This window comes from Micrasema longulum, unplaced genomic scaffold (assembly GCF_059751315.1).
Source record: "Micrasema longulum isolate JH-2025_06_02 unplaced genomic scaffold, ASM5975131v1 h1tg001196l, whole genome shotgun sequence".
Lineage (NCBI taxonomy): Eukaryota > Metazoa > Arthropoda > Insecta > Trichoptera > Brachycentridae > Micrasema > Micrasema longulum.
The window spans coordinates 75,414-98,689 of record NW_028278383.1 but is presented as its reverse complement, the minus strand read 5'-3'; the positions used below and the strand labels follow the sequence as shown (position 1 = coordinate 98,689).

Genomic DNA, 23,276 nt, shown 5'->3' with positions numbered 1-23,276 from the left:
AATACTACGCAGCCAGGACGTCTGTTTTCTTCCAGTTACTCGGCGACCCTCAATCTTGCCGTTCAAGATCAAATACACCGAGTGATACTTTTCTCTGCTCATTTGCCCCCGATATTAAATTTTATTAACCTTTATGGTTTAACGTTATAGAAATAAAATGAATATTTAACAACAATTTTTTGTTCTTCATCTCTGTTGTAATATGTTAATATAAACAGCTCCCCAGGGAGTTGAATCCAGTTCTTGTCTACAAAAAATTTGACAAACTCAAAATATTGTTGATAAATTACCTGGTCCATAAAGAAGTATAGAAATTGAAAAAGTAACATTTTCAGGCGTTGCCTAGTATGCAGGTGAAATAATTCAATTAGATGAATCTCACTCGCATAAATAAAGGTTTCAGCTCTTTAACTTCACAAACATCAACAGATGAAAGAATTGAAGGAATATAGATGTTCAAATATAGGCAGAATGGTGAATGTTACACAGTGTGTAAAGTGGCCACTTAAACCAGCCATTGACAGGTCATAAGCCCTGTAGATGCCTAGACTTCTATATTACCTTCTCTTAAATGTTCTTCATCTCTGTTGTAATATGTTAAATGAATATTTGTTTCTTTCATTAGTTCATAGTAAGTTTTTTTAATTTATTGATTCATTCATTCATTTATTTATTCATACAAATACATACATATATTACAAAAAATAAATAATAACTTATCCCAAACCCTATAAGGCCAAGAGCCCTGTTTTTTTTTTTTTAATAATATAATTATACATTTTTCATATTTTATATTTTTTACTAAAGCTAAAATCCCACCAAGCCACTTTCTGTAGCTTGTTCGTGGAGATTATATTTATACTAACTTATTTAATATGATTTACATTTATAAAAACAATAAATAACATATATAAATTAACAGCCAGAAAGATCAGAATATACACGTATATACAAGTAATAATATATAAATTTAATTTTGAAGTACAAGAAAATAAATGAAAAATTAAAATATTTACACATAAGCTACTATTCATATATAAACTTTTGATCGAGTAGCCACTCTCTTATTTTGCTCTTGTTACAATGAGAGTTAAGTTTTTTAGGCAATAAATTAAAAATGCTAGGTACTAAATATTTGAGAGTTCTATTACCATACTTATTACATACTTTTTGTACTACCAAGCCATCATTAGACGTGAAGCGTGTATTATGGTTATGATTGAGAGGAAACTTGAATGTATTACTATTCAATTGTTCTAAAATGATGCAAAGCCACAGTAATCCTCGAACAGGCAGAGTTTTGATTGTTTTGTACATGAGATCATTATTACTTCTTTGTTCGTAAATCTTTGCTGGTACAATTCTCTTAACTATAGAGTACTGTAGACCTTTGTAATTGATTTGGGATACATCATAATGGAAAGTGGAAGCATGTACATGATTAAATAACGGCAAAAATATATTTTTTAATTATTACATAAACATATATTTCAATAAACATCTGGATAACTATAAAACAAATTCAAAATTATATCGCTTATTATTGTAGGCGTTGTTTATAATAATGAGGAAGTTAAGTGGTTTAAAAAAAACGTTTTTGCTAACAGACTGTCTAAGTATACTTTTTTTTTTTAAATGTGAAGAATCGTATTATCATAGCTATATTTTTTTAAAGTATTGTTCACGTCGTCGACGAGTTGTGCCGGTATTTAAAAGTAGAACCCTGTACCTGTCATAAAACACTAAACGTTTATAGAAATGGCAAATCACAACACATTACAACGCTATAATTGATTGGTTCACAAGAACTTGTGACTTTTCAAAGTAGTTCATATTTAGAAAATCATTTTTACAAAAAAAAATATGCATTTTCGAGAAGCTTCACGGTACAATTAAATGCTCTAATTTTTATCGCGCCCAAGAACGCATTTTTTATATCCAATTTCCCGTGGCACTGAACTTCCTCATTGCTAAAGCAACATAATTTCGAGACACCTATTGACGATTCTTGAAAGTTTTTAATGCAATGCGTGTAGTATGATTTGTTTTAGAGGGCGCAAACTAAAAACATGGATTAACTTTCCCTTTACGGTGATACGTAGCTAGTACACATTGCATCTAATAACTTTAATATCTTAAATATAAAAAATAATGCCTCAAGATTTTCGGTATTCCTCCGTTATACATTTATATACCGGATGTAATTTTTTTCTGTACCATAATTGTTACTTATTGGGAACAGAAAAAAACATTTTATCAAAAATCGGACATACATCACCAATACATTTTTTTTTACCAGTGTATAGCATGTTGGGGAGTACATATTAAAAGAGCAATCTTAATATAATTGTCTCACTAACTCTTTGCGTCTCAGTTTCGATAATACTGAGAGACAATTTCACGCGTCACACGCATGAAGAGTAAATTTTCTACTACTTCTCTCAGACGCCAGTTAGTAGACTTCTTTTCCCCTACTTTCATCAGGAGCGGTTCTGTCGCTAGCACTGCGAGCAAGAGCTAATGTTTTTTTTCCTGTTTTTAGCATAAGATTAAAAATATTATCCCTTTTGACTTCAACTATAAATAATTGAAGCAATTGCCTATAAATATTATATTTTTCCGATTCAAAATCTCTAATTTTTGCACGTGTAGTGACTACACTGTACCGTAATGCGCGGATGTTTTTGGGACAGCAAGAAAAAGGTTGAAAAATCATTTCCAGCAAAGGCGATTTTATTTGAAAGTATTAGAACTTCTCAATTAAATGATGGATTTATAAAAACTCTAAATGACACTGACGAAAAATTAAATAAACACGTTACTATTGTGAAGAAAATGGAATTTCAATTCGTAAGACTTTCATTATTATCAGACGTCATGCTATTCAGAAATTTGCCATCACGTGTGATGTGAAAATACTTTGTTTGCAATACAACTTTGAAAAACAAAACAGATATATAGTTTAATTCGACATTTTTTCACTTTCATTCACTTAAAAGAATCTTGAATTTTATTCTAACCACAGCAAAAAAGATAATGATATAAGTGAAATGAAACAAATGCTAATTGAATCATAAAATTATTAAATTGTTTTATAATTTAAATTAATATTAGTGGTTTAATTATCTGTAGTGTATATGGTAATGAAATACATTGTACAGTTACCATACGATTTATTTATACTTTAACATTATTCGTATTCTTTTTTTATACAGAATAATGCGGGGGTGTCCCGTGTCAAGGGAAACATTTTACAAAAAGTGAAACATGCCTTAAATTAGTTATTTAACAAAGTTAACTTATAAATAATAATTTAAAAAAAAACATAATTAATCTAATTAACCTAATTATCATTTAACATAATAAGCAATATAAACTAAAATAATCATAAAAAACATAACATATTTATATAGACCAATAGAAGACATTTCATAAACAGTACATCATTTTCACAAATATTTTTTTGTATATCATTATCACACATATTTTTTGAAATATTCTATTTTTATTTTTATATGTAAAATTTAATTGAAGGCGTTATATATAACGCCGCCGCCAATAGACGGCATTATAATTTTTTGTATTGTGATTTCGAAAGTGTATGTTATGAACAAATTTCATATTATATTTCATGTATTATTTTTCCTAATACGCCTTTTAATACGCTTCTGCTCAACATGGGTTTTTACCTAAAAAGCTGAAATGCATTCAACCTAATAAAAATATGATTATTTTTTATTTTTTTTAATAAATCAATATTATGACAATAACCTAGCCAGCTAACATATTTTTACAAAAAAAATCCAGGTTCATAAATAAAAATATAATTCACGATAGCGTTGTGTCATGTTGTTTTTAGTTTTACATGTCTGCCTTTATTGCGTTTTTAATTTTAAATTTGACGGCCTTCAAAGCGCCATCCTTGTGGACACGCGTCTGGCATACAAATTACGATCAAATTATTACCAAAAAAGGCTAGATTAAACATTGGTTTTTAAGTAAATAAAACAAAGACGTTCATTTTTATTAGCCACGGTTCATTGGAGTGCATCGAATAGTAATGGATTCAATGTTGTCGGTATTTGTTCAAACAATAAACCACGAAGGAAGAACTGTAAAAACTACAAATAATATGTAAATAGCACACGTAGTTATTGCATAGAAAAAACACAATGATTTAATCAAAGAATTAAGAATAGTCCAGAAACCGCATACGCGCATCAAACAAAAGGCGACTTAATTACTCTTAAAATATTAGTTTTACGTTTTGACCCATTAGTTTCTGTGTAGACGTCGCTCAGTACGCAACTCCCGATTTGAATTCAACTATGCCGTGTTGTGTCGTTTTAAAGTGTAGATATACTGCTGGGATCTTAAAGGAACAGTATGGAATCACATTTCATGTGATTAGCAAATGTATGTGTATGTAGCAAATTCGTTACTTAAAAGTTAAATTATTTTTACATCTGTCAGATTGTTGAAGAAAACAAAATGGACATTTCGTTAGTGTTGCCAGGGTAGTAATTTTTTTACCCTACTTTGCTCATATAATGAGAGAAATTATAAAAAAAATGGACCTCGGATTAAACAACGCCGTGGTGGACATTTGACCGATATTGTCTTCAAAACATAAAATATTATTTAACATGATATAAAAATATCCGTTTTATTTAAAATAAAATTTGTTTTTTTCTTTAAGTTCAAAGTTCATTAATTTAATTACTCTTACTAAACGACCCTATAATTATCTACTCTGTTGTGTCAATCAATGTTTCCGTGTGTAAAATAAAATTTTGGAGAAATTAACAGATTGTTTTTTTTTTTTACATTACATTTAAGTTATGATTTTATTTTTTCCCATCGTGCAACATTACGCGGTGACTTTACGAATGCGCGCGGCGAAAGTGGGACATAGTGGGGAGATTTTCGGAGTCCGATGTATTCAAATATGATTCTACGCTCCTTCTGGACTATTCTTACTTCTATGGATTTAATTTTAGTTTTGAAAAAAAGATCCAATTGAATATTCAAATGGCTACAAAAATAGACCTGTTAGTATTATTTTAATTTTTATGTTTAATAGTATTGATATTTTAAGAAATCCTTAAATTAATTATTACTCACACTCGCACCACTCACTCAATTCACACACATTAGAGCTCCATTTATTATAACTCCAGTTATCCGAATTGACAAATCCGGATAACTGGAGTTCGGGAGGTTGTGGCAGCAAGCAGGGTAAAAATAAAAAGCAACAGCTTTAGGTCTTACGGTGCAATAAATGTACAATAATTTCAATGAGAAAGCTGTGCTTATTTATTTTCAAACGATTTTTCGAATCGTGGTTCTATTTTTAATACACAAATGACAAATAATGAATGATGATTTATTGGTTTAATTTTAAGTTGCCAGAATTCCACTCAAAGATTGATAATCTTGCTTCAATATTTCAATGTTATCAACCATAAAAAACTTAAATTTTGTAAATGGGGACTAGAATTTCAACAGTCCATGCGCTCAGTAGCTGCAGGACTTTTTATAATTTAACTGCTATTTTTATAAATGAGTTTTTAAAAATATTTATTTTCGTACCATTCAAACAATAAATGTAGCTACAAGACGTACTGTAATCTAGCTCCTATTTGTTATAATTGAAATATGTATCATAATTGGAAAAGAGGAACTAGGATCCCAATAGTATAAGTATACGCTCTGTAGCTGCAAGACGTGCTGAGATATTTATTTACTGTACAGTGCCCTTGAATTGATTTTCACAAAAATGGCGCTATATAAATGTTCCAACAACAATAATAATAATAATAATAATAATAATAATAATGACCAACGTTAGTTCGCAAAATATTATGTAGAATGTGGTAAATGGGACTAACAATTTCAAAGTTTCCCTTGCTAGCTCAAGGTATTCGGATTTTCTTTCCATCCATCTATACATTTAATTTTTCAATGAATAATAATAATATTACGGTCTCGATTGAAAAAAAAATTCATATCACTGTCGTTGAAATTGCTGACATACGCGTAGTATAATAATAAAATTGAGGTCCTGGGAGATCATCAGATTTTTGATAAACGCAAAAGGGTCGCGTATTCAAAAAGATTTAAAAACACTGCTTTACTTGACAATATACCTACCTATTTCGGCGCTTTAGTTTTTAATAAGCGGCCATTGGTTTTATTTTTAGTTTAGCCGTTAAGTTGGTAGCGCAACACGGCAACGGTTGTTCGGTTGTTGGCACAGACTACTGGTTGTTGGTAGCAGGTTGCCAGGTTGGTAGTTCTTGTCGGTTGTCAGTTCCCGAATGTCAAACGTCAAATTCGTTCAGTTTTAAAAGTGTGAATATTTTTTCTAAGCATAATATCACAATATGGAAGTTCAAATACTAGGCGTATTAACAGTAATTTTACTCTTATTGGGTGACAGCTTCCAAAGAAAATCCAAGACTTTCGATTTGGCCAGGGTATGCATTTGTTTTCAAAGTTGTACCAAACACCTCAACAGGTGGCTTTCACATATTGTTCAGTTTGAAGGATACGTCGTTATGTATTCAGTAGATAATGTGAACTTTGTACGTTTATAAATTAAACATTTTGTTTTTTTAGAGGTCTCACCAGGCTGTGGACTTGTCGGATAACGATGTCTCCACTGTTGCCCGAATGACGAATTTAGTGAATATGAATTCAGTTTTGGATAATATATTGGTTCCTCGCGTTGTCGGAACTAAGCAGCACGATTTGGTCGCAGATTATATAGCGGAAACAATGGAGGGTCTCGGCTGGGACGTAGAGCGTGATAAATTCAACGATATGACTCCCATATTTGGCGAACTCCAGTTTCAAAATATTATTGCCAAGTTGAACCCCGATGCAGATCGTTTCCTTGTATTAGCTTGTCACTACGACAGCAAGTATGTACGAGAACACAACTTTGTAGGTAAGTCATTTCGATTATTATTTTATTTATATTTTTTATTTATCATTCTTTCACAATTTTTTTACATTAAAGATAATGTTCTCCCATGAAAGTGTCTCCTGCCGAGGGAAACATTTTACATTATTTTGAAACATGCCTTATATATCTATTATAATAAATATCGTCGGTCAGCATGCACCTGCGCTCCTTTCATAAGAGTAAGTGAAATAAAATATTTCGGAATAGAGATTGACAGCCATCTTAGATGGGAATCTCACATTTCTATGACTACCGAAAAATTCCAAAAAATTAATACATGTGTTCTACTCATTGAGAGATGGTTTAGATTACAGAGCGATTAAATCGGTATATTTTGCACTGTTCCAATCGGTTGCGTCATATGGAATAATTGGGATGGGGTGGTTGTTTGGAGGCAATTTGGTACCCGGTAAGATACGTGTGGTACCAATAGTTGGCGAGCTTTCTGAAGAAGATCAGTACCGCAGATTGGAGTCAATAATGTGTCGGATTTGATTTTAAAATATTTTTTTTCTGCCTCCTGGAAAAAGTTGATTTAGTAGATTGGCGGTAAAACATGCCGACTGAATATATATTACTTATATAAATTTAAAAGTCGTTAACAATAGGAAAATGATTACCATTTATTATTTTTTGGATGTTAACTCTCATTCGAATTTGATGTTTTAAATAATTTAAACATCATATATGACGACTTATAAATAGGCGCTGAGCACAAGCAACATCTGATATCAAATTTAATCTGAAAATGTAGTTAGATAAAACATCTTATTTCAAGCTATACTGACTGCACCAAAATTAAAGCTACGAACTAAATTTCAAACTTTGGATTAGTCTAAAGCTACTGACGTCTGGTAGCTAATGTACTAGCTTTTGGTTATTGACTTGCGTGGCACGTAACATTGTCTCTCTCCCTTGGGAATATATCTGTAGCATCGAGAGTGAGACGTGGATTGTGTGAGACAATCGTATATTCGGTACTCATTTTTTTCATATGCCACGCCACATTGGTGATTTATCTCTGATTTCTGATATTTTTTGCTTTTTCTGTGCTCAATATGTATTTATTTACGGATACGTAAAAGTATAACGGAGGAATATCTAAAATTTAAGCAGTGTTTATTATATTTAAAGAGATTTAAGTTGTAACATGCAATGTGTACTAGCTACCCATCATCGGGACGGGAGGGTTGATTGTTGTTTTTTTAATCAAATTACTACACGAAAAACGTTTTTAATATGTCGGCTATGCAGGTACAATCTACAATTCTAGATGTAGGTTCTGCAGTGCAGATGAGGAAACTTTTATACACATTCTATGTGAATGTAATGCTTTACATCATAAAAGGAGCATCATCCTCGGGGGACCACTGGTTAAACTCGAGAATGTAAAAGAGCTCGCCCCTTATCTAATAGCCTGATACTTTACGGATCTGGGCTTGAGGGGGGGAGAATTATTCACAAGGACTTGTCACAATAGATCTTCACAGGTCGGAATAAGTATGCCAATACAAATATTTGAAATATATGGACAGTCAGTCAATGAGTTAATAAAAGTACTTTTTTTATTTGTATCCGAATTACTATAGTTAATTTTTATTGTTTATTTGGATTAAATCAATAATTTTTTTATCCTCCTAATGGTTATAGTTATATCTTGTTAGCATACCAATCTGTATTTATCATAATCTCTACTAACATAATGAAAATTATTACTCAATGGTTATCTGTAAACAGATATGATTCCATAAAAACGGATCATCCTATCTTATGTATACATTATGAAAGGAAAATTATTGATTATTCATAATTAATTGACATTATATCACCATTGTGGTGGTAATGGCTGCCGTGGTTGGCTACAGTGTTTGAGGTCTTGCATTCAATTCCTATCAAAGCCAACATGAATTTTTTTTTTAATGATGAGTCTAACTGTTCATGTTGTCAAATAATTGAGTTATACTTAACCAAAATGGCAATCTTTTTGGACTTTCATAATCAGACATGACCACAATGAATAATGCATTGTATAATGAGAATATGCTTTAATTACTCTTTTACTGTCATCAACCGATTAAAATGGTAACTGTATCGAACAGTAAAGATATATCAGTTGATTTCTAAATACAATTCAATTTATTAAGTTGATAATTAAGTGGTTATATTTGTAATTACATTTTTTCACAATATAAGTATTACATGTTAACATAAGTTTTGTCCGTTTTTTTCAAATTTTAAAATGAACACCAGAAGTAAAATTAAATAAAAATGTTGTGCGGCATTCAAAATAAAATATTTTGCTCTACAAGATATTGTGTTTGTTTTTACATTAATGTATTATTTTATTTGATTACAAGCAAGCAAATCGAACATGTTAAAAATAAATTGAAAAAACAAATTTACTTTTTTAAAAGTATAAGAAATATAATTAGCCTAAAATAACTTGTAAAAATATATTACGCAATAAGTCAATCTTTCGGTCAAAGAGGATTGGCCTACTACTCAATTAAAGTGTACAATCTACTTCCATTATCCATAAGGACAATTAATAAGTACTCACAATATAAAATTGCTTTTAAGAAATGGATAGTGGAGGTGGGTTGCGCACAGATCGATGAGTGGATCAAGCCAAATAGGTAAAAATTGGCGTACTGCTATGTTATTTATGATTATTTTAGTTTATATTGCTTATTATGTAAATGATAATTAGGTTAATAAAATAAATAAAACAATTAGGTTAATTAGATTAATTACGTTTTTATTTTATTATTATGTTAACTTTGTTAAATAACTAATTTAAGGCATGTTTTACTTATTGTAAAATGTTTCCCTCGTCACGAGATACCCCAGTGAGGGAACAGTATTCTGTATAAAAAAAATAATACAAACATTGTAAAAGTATAAATAAAAGTTTAAAAAAATAAAATTCAAAATGGAATGTCAAGTAGACAAAATTGAGCATTTTCGACACCCCTTTTGTTTGCATTCAATAAAGGGAATAAAGCTGCTATCGATATTTGCGCAGTATATGGTGAATATGCTATGAATTATTTACTAATTTGTTTTTTTTTTGTGTCCTCTTGTTCTCTTTCATTTGGAAAAATCAGACACAACTTATGTTAACATCCAATATTTACACCTGTATGTGTTGCTAGTTATTGTCATCCATAAGAAAATATGTATCTCCTTCTCACATTGATGTTGTCATGTGTATTATGAATTGCTCTTTTTTTTATTGTTAAGGGTAATGCAATATTTTAGATGTTGCTAATATAGGAATAGCGTGCATTTTACGTCAGTCAACGTATCTAATTTATCAATATAAAAATTATTGGATTTTGTGCACATAAAAAAATCTTATCGTAGTGCATATAATCGATTCGTATCGATGATGAAATACAATTTTGTAATAACAAATGTTGATTTGTCTGAGATTTCAAGATTCAATAAAAATTGTTTCTTGTATTTAAAGCATTTACTTTGTGGTCAAATGTTTCAATAAATGTAAAAAATATTTGTATTTGTTTTCTCTGTGCCCAGGCGGATGAAGAATATAGTTCTTTTGACTCGATGGCTGCTCTCAGATTAAAGTCCCGAATAAAGAAATTGAGTATAGATAAGTTTGCCTCGTGTAGTAGCTGGTAATATTGATTTTAAATGTCAAATAAGTCAAATTTGTTCAATTTTGTATAAGGCAGTCAAAAAATATTATCAAAGGGGAAAAAACATTTATGATAAATATACGATATATATATATGATAAAAAAACGAAATTCAAATTGAAGGTTAAGAAATATGTGTTAAATATCTCTGTACCTTAAAGCTGAAAGGCTGGAGGTCACATTTGGTAAATTGTTCAGGGGAGCGGTTTGAAGTTGTAAAACTGTTTTAAATGTATCTCTCGAAGTAAAAACACAATTTATTGCTGTTTTTCTGGATTTATAGGCTTTTGATAAGAATATATAAGGAAAACAATTTAAAATATAAACTATCAAATAATTATGGGACTTAAATGTTTTTTATTCTAACCGCCCGGCCTGCGCCCTAATTCCTCCTCGGACTTTAGTATAAAAAGTCGTGTAGAATGTTCAATGAAAAACAATGTATATATAGAATTTTCTTAAGGCAAAAACATTTAATTACGTGCCATTAATTAAAATATGAATTATTTATGATAATAACAGGTTTATATAAATTTAACGACATGATATTAGTAGCAATAAAACAGTTTGTCAAAAAAAGCAAAGTAAAATAATGAAATTAACGGCAAAATAAATGACAAAATGGTTAAGTATGATTGATTATGACAATAAAATGTGCAAAATCCCTCGCTGCGTCAGAGGTAGTTTGTTATGAAAATTGTGGAATTTATTCGGTATCCACTGCTTTAATACCAGCAAACCATTGAATTTTGTTGAAAGCACAAGTATTATTACTGCCCTACTGGTGTTTTAGAACAAGCTATTTCAGTAGTGTTATACCGGAGGACTCCAATGTTCTTAGCATTAATAGAATCTGAATATATGAACAAAATTACATTTATAACTCAATTTCGCAAAAAAATGTCTTCTAGCGTTTCAGCTTAAAGGTACAGAACTTATAAATGAAATATGCATGCATTTGTATTATTAAAGCACATATAATAAGAATATGTTGATGATTCTACTTCAGGATTCAAAATAAAATATAATTATGTATTTTTAATAAAATTAGGGTGACCGGGTTAACAGTGAATCAGTGGTACACAGTGAACCACTTTACCTACAGACAAAACTATTCATATATTGTAGCTGAAAATTTGTACTTTACACCACATCAAGCACAAAAAAGTTTTAAATCAGTCTGCTCTTGTCAGTGTTGTCGAATGATTGTGTCACCTGCGAGTTATTAAAATTCATCTGTCGCCAACTTTTATTCACGTAAGTATTTTTGGATTATTTTTCCCGCAGTGGATATGTTAGATATTTTATTTCAATCCAATTATGCTAAATCATTATTTGGCTATGGATGAGGGCCTTTAAAATGTTAATTACGGCTTTTTTTTTTTTTTTGTGTCTCTGTGAAAACAATATGACACCATGGTACACAGTGAACCGGAACATAAACCCGTGAACCTGTTCACTGTGTACTATGTTTTTTTATGGCGTAAATATTTATAGCTGATTAATACTGAATTTTATATTCCTAAAACTAGTTTTAGAAAAAGGTGGGATTTAAACTAAAGTTTTTTCCTGTTTTATAGTAAAAGTCAATACCCGAGTGCTTAAGTGTTTTTTTAATACAATTTCTTTTATGTTTTATAAACTTTGCTATTTGTCTAATTGAATAAAATTAAATGATGTTTTTCATATGTTTTATATTATTTCAAAGTATCAATGCTCATCATTTTCTATGAATTACATACTATGATTAAGTTGTTGGCCGATATGGTTCACTGTTCACCATGGGCTTGGTTCACTGTGTACCATACCAGTACACAGTGAACCAAAAGACCTTTTTTAGAAAAATAGTACATAACATTTTAATCCTCTAAAGTATTGAAATAAGTATAATGCAAAAAGCAACTTCAGTAAACACTCAGCATTTTAATAAAAATTTGAGGTAACTGCGATTTTTACTGCAGACACAGTGTGATACAGAAAAAAGGGTGGTTCACTGTTGACCCGGTCACCCTACATCTTTTCTGTGTAATTCTGTAATAATTGAAGATATTATGTGCATGCAAAATTGTATCCAGAATTTCCACAAATCGCGTATTTTTCAAGCATGTATCTTTGTTGAATTACTTATATAATAAATAAAATAAAATGTTGTTTGCTAAATTCTCTTTTCCTAGTTGATTTCAGTACGTATATTTCAAGAACACATGTATCATAAACATATTTTCTCTCATGTCATAGTTAAATAAATTTTATTCAATTAATTTTCACAAGGTTATTTTCAATTGGTCACATTATTACCTATAGTGATAACCTGACTGAATTCTGGCTTCCTCACTATTAACCATACCCGCTACCTCAGAACAGGTACATATACACTGTGTTTCAGGGCCAGACCGCAAAACTACATAGGAACATTCCTCATGGTATACTTTTAAAAAATCTTTATAATTTTTTTCCAAAGCCTCATTGTTTTAAATGAAAAAAAGTCATTACAATAATTTGAAAATAGAGACAATCATTAACTTTTTAAAGACTAGTAAATAATTCCTTTGCACACTGTGATGTAACATCACTAGTAAAGACAAAATATTCTAAAGTTCAGACATTTGAAAAAAAAAAACATTGAGACATACAGTTTAACAACTCCTTTTCCATAATTTATAAAAATAAACATTCAATTTAGCCCTGTTATAGCAAAATAAATTTTAAATCATAAATACGCAATTTATTTTACATTTTTTTTTTTTTGCACCACAGGCCAGGAGGCCTAATTACAGTGGTGAATTACATCACAGAGCACCCAGGCTTGAGAAAAATCACATTTTAATTTCTGTGTTCTCACCGGGAATCGAACCCGGAACCTCCCGTGTGTGAGTCAAGCGTCTTGACCACTACACCACGGAGGCCGCCACATGCGTGCATCCCCCATCACTGTATATAACGACTGATTTTTTTTTCACACAAACACTGGCCACAGAGCACCATCTGTCTTCCTCATTATGAGTTCTATCTTCGTGCTCTCTCTTATATAGATTCATTGCTGTATTAGCGGACATTCATTCTTAGCGTAGCATAGATAAATATTTTTGGCACTAAAATCCAGTACAGTTATACAAATTTTACTAACCAAATCCGCTGTGAAAATGTCCATTTGAAGATTACAATAAATACAAATTCTTCATTTATAAAAATAAGAGAGATATATCAAGTCTTGTATCGTATTTAAACTAGTGTGACATCACAGCCACACAAGAGTTAATATTTCAGACTAGCATCCCTTATATATATACGTCTCACTCTTGATTTTATAGGTATATTTGCGAGTGAGAGAGACAAAAAGAAAAGAAAGACGCGTCACGCAGGCCAGTAGTAAAGTCACCTGTACCACTGCTACAGTATGCCAGTTTTGCTCAGTTGCTTTCTGGTCTTTGTTAGAGGTGGTCTCTCTGTTCTCGCTGCGATTGTCAGGCAATGGTTTTTTCATGTTTTTAGCAATTAGATTAAAAATATTATCGCTTTTTAACTTCAACTATAAATGATTAAAGCAATTGCCTATGAATTTTCCAATTTCTAATTTTTTATATATGTGTTGACTACACAGCACCGTAACACACTGATGTTTTTGGCACAGTAAGGGAAGGGTTAAAACTTTGAATACAAAAGCTTGACCATTATGTCAGTTGGCTCACTTCACGTGCGATGGGCTCAAATTCTAATGATTTAACTCATCTCTAATTCCTAATTTAGATTTTATTCCCAGCAAGTTGAGACACAAATATGAAAGCAGAGTTATGTATTTATTGTAATAAAAATAAATAGAATAATTGAAGGCAGATATATATAGATATATATATAATAGTAGTACTTTTTTCTTGTTTAAATTGTTTCAAACAATCTAATATCAAATTAAATTGGCAGATATGATCGTACTTATAAAAATAAACAACTTATCACCCTCAAATCTTTTTTTCTTTAGGAGCTACGGATTCAGCTGTACCCTGCGCTATGATGATCAATCTGGCCCATGTGATGAAGAAGCAGCTGCAGGCTTCCAAGGCCAGGTCTGATGTCAGTCTCCAGCTGATTTTCTTCGACGGTGAGGAGGCCTTTAGGCAGTGGGGCCCCACAGACTCCATATATGGAGCTCGCCATCTTGCTGAGCTGTGGGAAAACAAATTTTTCAAAAGTATTGAAAACGATGTTGCCGTTGAGCTCGACAGAATTGTAAGTACCTTTTTATCATTATTTGGAGCATTTTAAAATCTTTTCTGCAAAGCTCTATGTCCAAACAAATGAAGAATACCGTTATGTGTGTAAAATATAACCAGGACCCTGGATAAGTGTTTTTGATGCTGTTCGATGGCTGCTCTCAGATACAAATCCTGAATAAGGAATTCGAGTGGAGATAAGTCCGCCATGTCATGCAGTGGTTGACATGTTCGGCTACTATTCTTGAGGTCCCGGGTTCGATTCCAGGGAGGGTGGAGGTGAAATATTAATTTTTAAAGGTTTTTGAACTGCAATATAGCTTTCTTTGACGGATGGTCGAACTACGCTGCATTTGGTTTTCAAATGCGCTGCACTATACACCACTAGGTGCGGAAAGAGTGAAGATGATTTTAATAAATAAAAATAATACATTCTTCAAAGAGAATATGAGAAATTGACATTTTTCTTTTTGTAGACTTCTTGGAATAGTTGAAAAATGTTTTGATTGTTATTGCCATGCTCAGCACAGGCAGATAACCCACGCATTGTGGTTAGAGAGTCCAATCGTTGAAGGGTCGTAAGTCGATGACTACCTTTTTTTCAATGCCTAAAATACCTGAAAACTGTTTTAAAGACTCAGGGTCGTCCTATTGATTTCACTTGTTCTAAAAAACATGTTTTTATCAATGAACGAGGTGGATCAAAAAACGTTTTTTTGGCCTAATTCAGCTTAACTTTTTAAAATACATGCCTTTTAAGTCGATACAGCGAGTCCAACTTTTGTATCCCGTCCAAATAGTAGTCCTTTAGAAGCTCTCCAAAATAAGCCTCGACTGTGTGAGCGGACATCTCCTGTAAGCGCTCGGGTGTAGAATTCCATTCGCCTGCCGTAGTGTAGGACCCTAAAAAGGCTGTTAGTGTGATAACCGCGAGTCTGGTGCAGCGAGCGTCACCGCGCTGTACGGAGCTCTATTCCTGCTGTTTAATTTTGCCACGGTGACCGATACAATCTGATTGGCTATTTCATTACACCACGGGGACAGCCATTTTATGTTTAAAAACCTATTTAAGATATCATATATGAATTTCGTTCAGCCATTATTATTAGTTACGATAATTAAAAAGGTAAAGTTTTCTTGTTATATTAATCCTTTAAAATATTTTATTATTTAATTTGATTTTTACATTTACTTTTTAATTGTTTTTAAATTCTACTGAATGTGTCATACTATAAGTTTTGTAAAATGCAATTTTGCCGTATGTGTTTATAAAATAAAACCTAATCACCCGATTAAAAAACTAAATAAAACAATTGAAAAAACTTGCAAGTTAATAAATCACTTGGAATTCAGAAGTAAGAATATTAAATAGCCAGACACTATCCTATCCTACTCCACCGTGAATATAAACACATAATATCTAATTTGTTCTTTTTGATTTTTGAGGGCTACTGACATGAACAATATCGTGTGTAATTCATAAACAATAATAATAATATTAATAATTGCAACAATAATAATTACAAAAATAATAACAATATCATAAATCATTCATAAGTACTGTAATATTTCTTCGCAAATAACATATATTCTTTCAATTTTTCACAGGATTTATTAGTGCTACTAGATTTACTAGGCACGCCAAACCCCACCATCTACAGTTACTTCGGAGACACGTCTAAATGGTTTGGGAGACTGTCGGAGGCTGAGGAGAGACTCGGGGAGATGGGACAGCTGAGAGGATCTAGGAATAAGTACTTCATCAATGGCCACTACAGTTCATTTATCGAAGATGACCATATCCCATTCATGAGACGAGGTACTTTTAATTTTTATTGTTATTTTGTTGATGTTAGAAATCCCTTCTCAAAATTATTTTCCCTCTCTGTTGCAACAAATTTAGAATTTTAGCAACTTAAAAATTATTTCAATATAAAATACACATTGAGTAGAGTAGTATGTTCGTCAAGTGTTCATGAAAGTGAGCAGTAAAGAGCTACATTATTAAGATTGACAGCCTGTGCTGTAGCTATACAGTAAAACTCCAGTTTTATGGATGCATTAGTGCCAGACGTTATCACATTAAAGCTTACTCAAACATATTAAGTAAAATTAATTACTTTGACAAAGAAACGCACCGGCCGCCAGCGCACTTTTTTATTTGTTTTTATAACATCTTTATTTTTTATTTTCCTGATAACGATCTGATATTTGGCAATTCGGATGTCTGGAGTTCTAATGTAATATCTTAATCTTTCATGCATCTGTTTGAGTATCGAGATTTGCTATCTCTTCCCATTGTTAAGGGCGACATAATATTTCGCACCGGAATTCGCACCAGATTCCAGAATATTTGTATATGTTATATCTTTAATCTTCGCAAATTTAACCACATAACCGAATAACGCACGCAACTACACTGGCTCAGTATCAGGCAAAGAAGAAACATTCACATTCTATCACTTCTTCACAATATTTTAAATAATCCCACTTCGCCTGTTTATCTGAGAGAGCTCTTCTAACCTCTTTCACAACATGGAGTATCTTTTCGCTCTAGTGACGAAAGAACCCTTTTAATACCCCTTCATCGCTCTAATTTTCTTGCTTCCTCTTTCACAGTAGTAGCTTCCCGATTGTGGAATAATCTACCCATGCAAGAGACGCCCCGCCCCCTCTTTATTTGCATTTAAATCAAGATTGAAATGTCACTATCTAAATGTTTAAGTTGTTCCTTTCTCCTTCTTTTTTTCATCCTATCACCTCTCCTCTCCTCTCCTCTCTTCATAGTATATTTGAAATTTTTTAGTTAATTTGTTAATATTCTGTTAAAATATATGTCCATGTACTTGTAATTTTCTCAAACTGAACGTTTTGGGTAAGTAGGAAGAAAATGCCTTAAGGCAATATGCCCACCCTTGTATGTACATAAAGTGTAAAAATAAATAAATACACTGGTGTGTCTAAATCAGCCATTTTGCAGGAGAGCAAAAACAAACTTTAAAAAATGTATTCATGTTCTTAAACTTATTTATATTGACAAGAGATGCCGCGAATAGTGATTTGGCCGAATACCGAATATTCGGTCACGCTCACGCCAAACATTCGGTCGCTGAATGTTCGGCAAAACAGGTGTGCGTTTTGCGCATGACAGGTTACGACCTGTCTCATTGCGGAGCGTGCAGGGGTGACGGGGCGGGCGTATTTGTTTCATTTGCGAGTAGATCATGTCACGACATGCGTTATTTGTTCATAATTACATCAAATTGTGTTACTAATAGTTCTTATTAGTAATAATCAATTGTACGTCATTAAATAAGAAATTGCCTATTTGGAAATATTATGAGATTTGTAGTGAAGATGTGAATGTGATCTGTGCTCTGGCTGTGTGTTTGTTGTCACAACAAGATCTCGAGAGGTATTATTTAAGAGGAAAAGTGCAATCGTTTGCTACCAACAAACGCTGAAAAAATTGTTTTCATTCATCACAACTTAACACTGATAGATTTTAAGTATTAAACTAAAAAAATGTGATTGAAATAGATATAATTTTGAGTAATATGAGCGCTTTTTTTCCACGATTTGGTAGTTCATATTCGATAGAATAGTACACAGTATTCGGGCGAATATCGAATAGTATCCAAATATTCGTGGCATCTCTAAAATTGACATTATAATGCTCAGAATTTTTTCTGGTATTTGCTCATTTGACTGTTAAAATATCAGATGAACACTGTAGCATCATAATTAGTTTTTCTCGATATATTACTAGCTGAGATGCGCCTATAGTCCTTAAAATATAGCTTGATTAAAATGACAGCTGTCAAACTAAGGTCTCTAGTGATGGACATTTGTTGATCACTGATCATGTACCGATCAAATCGATTTTATCAGTTTTTTCATGCAAACATGAGACTCTGTTTCCGAAAATTGATGTAAAAACGCAAAAACAAGCCTATATAGTGTGTTTAATTTACTAAAAAATAAGACATTTACTACTTTTTTTTATGAACAACCAACAAATGAATTATTTTTTATTCTAAATAATAAAATAAATAACCACAAAGTTAGTGCTTCAAATATAAACTTTATATTTTTTATTCGATCGATTTACATTTTAAGACAATTATTTACTAAAAAATAAGACATTAACTACTTTTTTTCATGAACAACCAACAAATGAATTATTTTTTATTCAATCGATTTACATTGATCAATTTGTCTTATCTCTAACATTTTTGCAAAATGACGTAACCTTGTAAGAACATCGTTAATAATTAGGTTTATTTTAGTTTTAAAGCTGATTTCATATAATCATGTTGATTTATATGTCAAGCATAGTATTAAAAAAATTAATTAACATGCCAGATACAAATGATTTTTTGTGTGTCAATATAAATCACTCCTTAGACGTTATTACCAACTTATGTCCTCACTTTTGCTGACAACTGTCATTCTAATCATACTATATTTTAAAGACTATAGTAAAGGAATAACCCGTCTATTTGTTGCACATTCATTTCTGATGTTTATATAAACATATATTTTTTATTTTTCAGGAGTCCCAATTCTGCATATTATTCCCTCCCCGTTCCCCGACGTGTGGCACAAAGCATCAGATAATCGTAACGCCATTCACATGGACACAATAGAGAACTTAAACAAGATATTCCGCGTGTTTGTTAGCGAATACTTGGGGTTGAATCTATGACTAGGCTCGGATAGAGAGTTTGGCGAACACAACGATGAGTTGTAACAGCCACGCTCTTAATTCAGATCTAGCAAAGAATTTCTACTATAAATCGGTAAATTACACTCTAAAAATTCTCATATGAGTATGTCCAAATGTTTACAAACAGTATATTACAACAATGGAGGAAAGCATTTTATAGATAAGATATCACTGTAATTAGGAAATATTTTCCACCGTGTTAAATTCATTAATACATAACTTATATGTATTAAAACAAGTATTTTTTGTTTGATTATTTTATTTTGTCTTTGTTTCTTTTTAAAGTGGTTTTAAAAAAAATCTAATTGTGTGATCTGTTAAAGAAAATATATTTATTTATTATTTTGCCATGAGCACTGCCATTTATGAAATGCGAAAGTTACATGGATTTGAAATGTAAGATGTTTTTTATTCAATTGATTTTAAATGTGCCCTTTAAGAGCTACATCTCTTGTTAATTTATTTTTTGATTACTGATCTTGACTAATATTACATGTTTTTAATGAAAACAAGTTTATCTTTATTGTTACAAAATATTGATTTGTGACAACAAGTTTGAGATTTGAGTTAAGAACTCCATTTTACTACAATTTGGTTCCCATATTTTATTTAGCAAGGTTATTTATGATTACATATATATTTTTATAGTAAGATTATATACCGAAACCTCATTTTACATGGTTTTCAAATAGCACGGTACAATTTTTTTAAAACATTATTTTAACGATGCATAATCCATATTCGTGCTTCCATACTAATATTATAAATTTGATAGTGTGTTTGTCTGTTTATTTGTGTTTCCTCACGTCGCGACGGAATGACCGATCAACTTGATTTTTTGCACAAGAAGAGCCGGAGAGCTGAAGAGTGAAATAGACTACTTTTCATCCTGAAAAAAACGACTCCTTTGGCAAAATTCTTAGAGGATAATGAATTAATATTAAAATAAAATAACGATGCTACGTCACTATAGACTAACTGATCGTCGTTTTGTTGCAAAGCGATATTTGGAAGTCCGGCAATCGATACAGGCTACTTTTTATCCCGTAAAATTATATCGTTCCATAGGGAAAATTCTTATCGCTAAACAACAAAACGAATTAATTAACTAATTTCTCAAAGCGATGTTGCGGGTAAAAGCTAGTTATAATATAACTCTACTATTTGTTTTTGGGATTCCTTACTTTGCTCTTTTTTACTTTCTTTGTTTTGTTTCTGGCAAAAGTTGGTTAACTACAAATCTTCGAAAAATGAAATGACATCAAACAGGCTTTGTTTAAAAAGTAAATAAAAATATTTCTTATTTTAAATGTACAAAAAATTATATTTTTTAATATTCTACTTGCACTTTTATTTGAATTGTTGATTTTGGATGCGCTTTTAACTTTGAAAGTGCAATATCTCGCAACTAGTAAAATGTAGCTACCAACTTGTGCCAGAAACCCGACGATATATATTTGTGATCTTTGTTACAATTTCTTTAAGTAATTTGCTATCATGTTATATTTTATTTTTTTTGATAAAATACAGCTACCATAAATAGTAAACAATTTTTTTATTGAAATCCGTAATTGATTTTTATACAAGAAAACCGATCTGCCATTATATTTTTTTTACATGGTACTGTGTGGAACATTTCCACTGTGTAAAAATAAATATTTATTTAAAACAAAAATGCTTCATTTCATTTATCAAAGTTTGTATTTATTAGTAATCTTTGTATGTGTATAATGGTATACATGTATATTTAAGTATTTTCATTATAACAGTTTGGTTTAGATAATATGTATAATAATGCCCAACTTATGATAAATTATGTCTTCCTATAAGATAACAATTTACACATATCTAAAATTGTTGATCGATTTCTTAATATGTATTAATATACTTTTAACTAATGTCTTCGAATGTAAATGAATAGTTTACTAGCTTAGCTAATATGTATAAAATAAATAAAGGTCCAAGCGACCATTTTTTAAAGTCATGTGACCTTTTATTCATAATTATTCTGATCTTTTGGAATTTTAAACTTTCTCTGGCTTTCTATCAAAGCCACAAAGTTTTTGTTTCTGTCATGAAATTCTACAAATATTAGTGGTCTGAAATTGATTCTATTTTCTTTGCTTTCATTTTAAAAACATTTCTCTTGAATAAAAAATGTATTATGTTGTTTACAAATGTGTTTAAAAATGTTTCCGTCTTTTTGTTGTGATTATTATTAAAGCTATTGGTGTTAAGAAATGTGCATCTGTACTGACAATATATCAAACATATCAAATATGCGTATGTACTTAAATATGTATTTTTAATAACTTTATAACATTCCATTATGTATATAGTACAATGTTAGGTGTTTCCCGTGAAAACATATTGAAACGGGTGGTTGAAAAGATGATCAATAACCAAGGATTTGTTACAACTTGGTATATTTTGTTTGAGAATAATTACCATATTTTGATGACTCGTTTCCAAATATCTCTATTATAACATTTTCTTTTGAAATTTGTTATACAAGGGAAGTCAAGAATCACTTGCACTTTTCACAAAATTGTAGATAATTTTTGACTTACCCTCGTACATTTGGCGAATGATATTTCCTAAAGATATTATCAACTCAATGAACGTCAGTACCGTGCCAGAAAGATGTATTTTTAGTTTTTAGTTTTTTTGCACTCACAATATAATATTACTTTGAACTGTCAAGGATGTATTTTTTTTAGTTCAAATATTATTTTTTCGAGATCTTCCATGTGGGTAAAAGTCTCTGGTAGATTATTGGACAATCGTGGTATCTTCAACTGCCCTTTGAATATAATGCAAACAAACAGAAACATCTTGTAAATAATATTTATTATTACTCTATAAAGCCTGTTGAAATTACACGTGTGTTTTATTTCCGATGATATACATTCTTTTTAATGTAGTTGATTCTCGATGCCAGCAGATGTCAATGAAAAAAAGATGAACGAACAATTTTTTTTCCTAAAATTGTAATTTTCACACCCCACAAGTTTTCTCGCTCCTTTCAAAGTCATTATCTGATCCTACATATTCCTCATCATTTAATACGAATAACATAATGTACTTTTTAAAAATTTTATTAATGTTAATATGTGCAAGCCTTATCTCCCAATTAAAAACAGCTGTTATTTTTAATTAATAAAGTTTTTTCAAATATTTTGTTTTAACATATGTATGTATCTTTTAAAGGTTTGGTTGGCTAGAAGATATTGCTTTTAGAAATAAGTCCGCCAAAGTACTCATTCTTTGTACTTGGAGTTTTAAATAAAATAAATCAACATGAGTTTTTCTTCATGAGATTTACTGCTACCAATTTGTTAGAATGTTGAAATATTTTGACCGAGGAGCCTGACGATCACAATCCATTGGATGTACTATACCTTGACTTTGAAAAAGCATCAGATTGTGTTCTAATCAAAAGACTGGTCAAGAAGTTGAAGCGCTTGGATATCTGTAAGCTCTTAAGATGGATTGAAGATTTCTTGAATAACCGTACTTTTCAACTAAAAATAAGTAACACCTTGAACCGGAACCAGGTTATGGTCACGTGGCAGTATTGTGGACTTACGGGCCAAAAGTCCGTGGTTCAAATCTCACTCCATCACAATTCAGTTTCCATTTTTCCAGCACAAGTTATTTACGACTTTTAGGAATGGTCTGAAAATTTTAATGTTTGAGTAAATAATA

General features: G+C 31.1%; 1 protein-coding gene across 1 annotated transcript; it reads left to right on the top strand.

The window, feature by feature from the left end:
- Positions 1-6,269: 6,269 nt before the first annotated feature.
- isoQC (iso Glutaminyl cyclase) lies at positions 6,270-22,448 on the top strand. Its single transcript, XM_088234095.1, has 5 exons — positions 6,270-6,479; positions 6,622-6,952; positions 14,608-14,855; positions 16,448-16,658; positions 19,396-22,448. Exons 1-5 carry the CDS (start codon positions 6,387-6,389, stop codon positions 19,545-19,547), a joined length of 1,035 nt encoding a protein of 344 aa, XP_088090221.1. The 5' UTR covers positions 6,270-6,386; the 3' UTR covers positions 19,548-22,448.
- Positions 22,449-23,276: the final 828 nt, after the last annotated feature.